At 58.6% G+C, this 5,245-nt stretch overlaps 1 protein-coding gene across 2 annotated transcripts; it reads right to left on the reverse strand.

Moving 5' to 3' along the window:
• Positions 1–160: 160 nt before the first annotated feature.
• On the reverse strand, positions 161–3,845 carry Isoc2 (isochorismatase domain containing 2). Of its 2 annotated transcripts, none has more exons than XM_010616903.3 (5): positions 2,566–3,845; positions 2,245–2,481; positions 2,022–2,092; positions 1,819–1,936; positions 161–554 (listed from the first exon to the last, which is right to left on the reverse strand). In XM_010616903.3, exons 1-5 carry the CDS (start codon positions 2,701–2,703, stop codon positions 477–479), a joined length of 642 nt encoding a protein of 213 aa, XP_010615205.1. In that variant the 5' UTR covers positions 2,704–3,845; the 3' UTR covers positions 161–476. The 2 variants fall into 2 exon arrangements, with proteins under 2 accessions (XP_010615205.1, XP_010615206.1); XM_010616904.3 differs by having other exon boundaries at positions 2,245–2,454; positions 2,566–3,841.
• Between the last annotated feature and the right edge of the window lie 1,400 nt (positions 3,846–5,245).

The raw sequence follows: 5,245 nt of genomic DNA on the forward strand, positions 1-5,245 counted from the left end.
AGATCGCGCGTGCAGCTGTGGCCGCCGCAGCCCTCGCCTGCGCTGCGTAGGGCTAGGAGCCCGGAGAAGAACCTCCCCCTCCCCACCTGCCGGGGACCCCTCTTTCTCTCGCCCGCGGCCCCCGGCACACCCCCCAAACCCAATAATGGTTCGGTCCAAAGCCACATCAATATTTATTCCACGAGTGCCTTCCCACAGTCTGTGACTTCCCCTCCCCTCCCTGCCCCATGAAGTGGCCCGCGGCCGAGACCCGCCTCTACCTCGCTCTCAGCCAATTCCTGCTCAGCCCCCAGGAGTCCTATTTGCATTTCTGGAGCAGATGCCCAATGGGAAGGCAGAACCACACCTCCTTCCCCTGAGAGGGCGGTACTCCAGGTGGATTGCACCAATCTTGGGAGCCAGGGATGGGGAAAGTGCTTCCACCGAGGTCGAGGTGACAGGAGGGCGGGCTCCCCTCAAATCAGGGTCCTGAGTTGTCAGAAGAGGGGCTTCTGGCCTTGGAAGAGGTCCAGCAGCCCGCTGTCCGGGGCGGGCTCCTTAATGATCTTCTGGATCTGCAAGGAAAGTGGAGGTGGTGTTGGAGGTGGGTCGGATGAGTTAGGGCCCCAGTTCCCCCGCTGACAGATTCTGGGACAGCCCCCACTCCTTCATCTCCCTGACTTCATCAGCAGCCTCTCTTCTCCGAGTATCCTTGGGCATTTACATCACACCTGCCTGGCTTTCTTCCTAACCAGGCCTTGTTCTGCCGGCTGGCCGTGACCCTCAGCTATCCGTCCACACCTTCCCGGTCCATCACTTTTGGGCCTTCACCTCCCAGCTTCACCTCGGCCTTGGGCCCTATACTCTAGGCCCATTTACCCAGCTGCATCTTCGTCGTGTGTCAGGAGGCCCAGCTGAGTTCATGTCCAGTAGCAGACCACACGGCCATGCTCCTGATTAGGCCCCAGCACTGCTTGGTGGGTGCCTCCAGCAGCCTCCAAGCTGGACCCCTCTCCTCCATAACACCTACTTGGGATCCTCCTGCCTCATCCTCCCAGGTAGCTAGGATTACAGGCGCAGCTGTTTGTAAACTGATCTGAACATGGCCGTTGTCCCTGTGCCAAACCTCCATGGCTGCCCATTGTTAAACAAACACCCCCACCTCTGCCAAATCATGGCTTTGGCTCCCACCAGCTTCGGCTCCTCCCAAGCCACCCTTGGGCCACCTCCTGGCCTTTGCCCCTCTGGCTGCTCCCTCTTCTAGGAACTTGAAACCAAGGGCTGCTTCCTTCCGGTCTTCTTCAAGGCCTCTCACATTCCCTCACCCTGCACATTTCCTCCCAGCTCCAGGTCAGTGTGCACCTGACTGTGGGCCAGCATTTTATCTCCACACTGTGAGGCTGACTCTGGGAGGCCTGGCCCTGCAGCTGCCCTGGGTGAACCACACGACTGGCATATCCTAGGTGCCCAAGAAGTGCTCAGCAGAACAGACGAGAGGAAGGAAGGGCAGGGGAGCAGCAGGGATGGTCAAGCCCAGAGTTTCCCCTTCATCCTCAGGCCAAGGGCCTGCAGCAGGGGCCCAGGCCTGGTCTGCACCTGGAGCCAAAAGGCCACCAGGGGACAGGAGGGGGTCTAGGGGCCTGGACCACCTCCAGGCTCTCTGCTGGGCTGGCCCCCCACGCCTGCCTGGCTCTATTCCAGAGCACATGGCACCATGACACCCCAGTTCACCCTGCATGATCTTTCCCTGCAGTCTCAGGCACCCCATTTATGCCAGTGGCATGTGAGCACCCTCAGAACTTAGTTCCAGGGACCCAGCAGTGGGACACAGACCCTCACCTCCTTGAACCGGGGGTGGGAGGCATCGCCCACAAGCTGCAGAATGAGCCCCTCGCTGGTGGAGAGGAAGGCACCGCTCTGCCGCATGCGGGCCAGCGCCACCAGCCGGTCCACCTGGCTGCGGACAAGGAAGGGAGGTGTCGGTGCTGCTGACAAGGACACCACACCTTGCCCCCAAAGCCCAGGCTCAGGCCACCCCTCACCTGCGAGAGGAGCAGGCATCCACCACCACATGGACCTCTAGCCCCCGATCCAGCAGGTCAAGGGCTGTGTTCTGGGCAGAGAAAGGGGATGAGAAACAGGGACAGGTGAGGGGTGCGGGTTTGGGTCAGACTGGCCCAAGATGGTGGGCCCAGGTCAGGACAGTGCCAGGAGGGAGGACCCCGGCTGAGGCTGGGGCAGCGCAGGGGTGCAGAAGGATCTTACCAGGATGCAGGCCTGTGCCTCGATGCCACAGAGCAGCACAGACCGCAGCTGGGGCCGGCTGTCCAGCTCCTGCTGCACGGCAGGTACCATGCTGAAGCAGGTTTTACTCAGGGCCTGGAGGCCCTCACCACCCAGTTCCGGAACCGTGGGGCCCAGGCCTTGGGGATATTGCTCTGTCAGCACAGCTGGGACCTCCAGCAGCTGGGACGCCTGCAGGGGAGAGGGACCATGCCAGAGCTGAGGGTGGAGTGTGGACCTGACCTGGAGCCCCCGGGTCTGAGGAGGAGGCCACAGGACCCTGGTCTGAGGGGTCGTCCTTACCCTGAGCATCCGTGCGGCCACAGCAACAATCTCAGGGAAGTACGCAATGCTGTGGCGGAACTTCTCCTGCATGTCGCACAGGAAGAGGATGGACGATCCTGGGAGGACGCGGCCCAGGGCAGGCCTAGCTGCTGCCATTTCTGGGGTGGCAGAGGGCCATGGACAGGTTCAGGGGACAGAGCATTCCTGGTGGTGCCAGCCTGTGTCTGTGCCCTTGCAGCCTCTGCTCCTCTGTCCCCCCACCTGCTCCTCCCTCCTTCCTGCCTCTTCAGCTGGAAGCCACCTCCCAGGACGGTTCTGTGCTCACCCCAGGCCTAGGTTCGCCTCCCCACTGCTGGCCTGGTCTTTGGAGATGCAGTGTCGCTAAGTGTGCAAGCTCAGTGTCCCCCCTCCCAACTGGGGTGTTGGGTGACCAGGCCCCCACTCCAGCTCTAAGGAGGGTGCAACTCACACACCCCAGGGCAAATGGAGGCCTGAGCAGCGACAGTCCTAGCCAGGAAGCTGGGATGGGATGCACCTGCCCCACTAGGGTCCCCTCGAAGGGCTCGGAGCCCAGGGCCTCGGAGCCTTTCAGCCCAGCTCCCCATGTGGTGCTGTGCAGCCTCAGTTTCCCCACTGTGAAGCACTGTGGCTGAAGAAAAGGGGTGGCTAGGCTGCAAAAAAGAGTGGACCCCGAAGCATCACTCTCAGGGAGAAGGCCAGTGACAAGTGACACGGGGTCTGTGTGCAGGAAACCCCAGGGTGGGCGATCAACAGAGGCAGAGGCAGGGGAGCAGGTGCTGGGGACAGGTGGGAGCACTGGGTGACCTGACGGGTACCGGATTGCCACTCATGGTGAAAATGTGCTGGGCCTTGGCAGAAGTGAGGGTTGCACAGTGCCACGAGTGTACTGAATGCCACTCGGCTGGCATTTCCAGAAGGTCACACGCTGGTCTTCGTGCTGGGAGTGCCTTAGTGTAGCTAGCCAGTCTGGTGCGTGTTAGGCCAGTTCCATCACCAGCAGCCCCCAAACACTAGGAGAGTCAGTTTGTTTTTAATTCTGGGAGTACTGGGGATTGAACCCAGGCCCTTACACTGAGCTACAGCTCCACACACGCACCCCCCTGCCTTTTATTTTGACATAGGGTCTCACTAATTTGCTCAGGCTGAGCTTGGAGTCCTCTGCCTTGGCCCCCCAGAGTGCTGGGATTACAATGGTGCAACACCACACCTACCCGAGACAGCAAGTTTTGTTATATATATTTTATCGCAATTAAACAAAGAGGAAAAAAAAATAAAGAAAAACAGACCCAAGGGCTGGGGATTTAGCTCAGTGGTTCGGTGGCCTGCCTTGCAAGTGCAAGGACCTGAGTTCAATCCACGGTACCAAAAAAAAAAGAAAAGAAAAACAGACCCAAAAAAGAAGGGCTGTGGCTGGTGAGGCTACCTACCCAGCTGTCCTCTGAAGGAGGAAGCTCAGGTGCAGCTGGGCTGATTCGATACAGCTCTGGCAGAACCCAGCGAGTCCCTGACCCCCCAGGGGCCTGTATCACAGGTCCTGGAGGCTGCACGGCAGGAGCTATGGCTGGGCTTGTCTGGGGTTCCCTGACACATGCCCGCTGGAGGCAGCAATCAACTGCTGGGTCTGTTTTCCTAAGCGGGGTGGTGAGTACACAGGTGTTTATTATTAAAATGCAATACATGGGGGCTGGGGATTTAGCTCAGAGGTGCCACACCTTCCTCTCAGGAGCAAAGTCCTGAGTTCGATCCCTGGTACTGGAAAAAAACAAAACACAATACAGCTGACCTAGAGAATATGTTCTTCTGTAATGACCTTAACTTTCAAAACCAACAGGTGGTTAAAGTCAGTACATTTTCCCCCCTCTTTTATTACTTTCTGTGCAGGGGATGAACCCAGGGCCTCATGTATGTTGTGCCCAGAGCTGAAGCCCAGAGATGAGTTTACATCGAGCTGGACATTTAGCTCAGTGGTTCTGCCACCTGCTTCATAAGCATAAGGTTCCGAGTTTGATACCCCATACCCCCTCCAAAAGAAAATCCCAGTTCTGTAAAGAAGATGAATTTACATCGTGTGAATTTTATCTTGATTTTTAAAAGATGGAATGGAAACTCCCTCCAATACAAAACTAGAGTAGCGTGATCGAATGAGCATCACAGCATGGCAGCTGTGGTAAGCTGTCAGGTTTGCACCGGCTGGATCTGTCTGTGAACCTCTCCCTGGGAAGTGAACTGAAAATTGGTCTCCAGGAAACCCATAGCTGCTGGTCCCTCCCGCACCACAAACCCTGCCTGGACCCAGGCACTGTTGGTGCTCAGTGCTGGGAGCGAACTTCGCTCTCAGGCTCTGACCCCCAGCCTCTCCTCGCCAGCTCCTGCACCGGGGCTCCCTTCTTACCCCACCCAGGCCAGCTCTTCCTGCCCTGCACACAAGGGGCACGGGGACCCCGCTGCAGCACACCTGGTGGTGGGAGCCCAGGAGCCCAGCTTTGGGTTGGCAGGCCGGGGACCCTTCTCAGAGTGAGACACCGACCCCCTGAGCAGCACTCATCAGAGCTCCTCGGGGTGAGCACAGGGCTCAGTCCATAGGGAGGGCACAAGACACCCACATCCCAGAAAGCCACACTGAAGAGCTCTGTGCAGCAGGAACGAGGACAGCAGGTTCTTTAAGGAGCAGCGGAGA

This window comes from Fukomys damarensis, unplaced genomic scaffold (genome assembly GCF_012274545.1).
Source record: "Fukomys damarensis isolate Sample0158 unplaced genomic scaffold, DMR_v1.0_HiC HiC_scaffold_19, whole genome shotgun sequence".
NCBI classification, from domain to species: Eukaryota; Metazoa; Chordata; class Mammalia; order Rodentia; family Bathyergidae; genus Fukomys; species Fukomys damarensis.

Excerpts from the sequence above, each read along its gene's own strand:
- Isoc2 (XM_010616903.3), bottom strand. The coding sequence starts at position 2,703 with ATGGCAGCAGCTAGGCCTGCCCTGGGCCGCGTCCTCCCAGGATCGTCC. Across the intron at positions 2,093-2,244 it reads AGGCACAGGCCTGCATCCTG|AACACAGCCCTTGACCTGCT; the intron begins GTAAGATCCTTC and ends TTCTCTGCCCAG. Across the intron at positions 555-1,818 it reads CCCACCCCCGGTTCAAGGAG|ATCCAGAAGATCATTAAGGA; the intron begins GTGAGGGTCTGT and ends CTTTCCTTGCAG.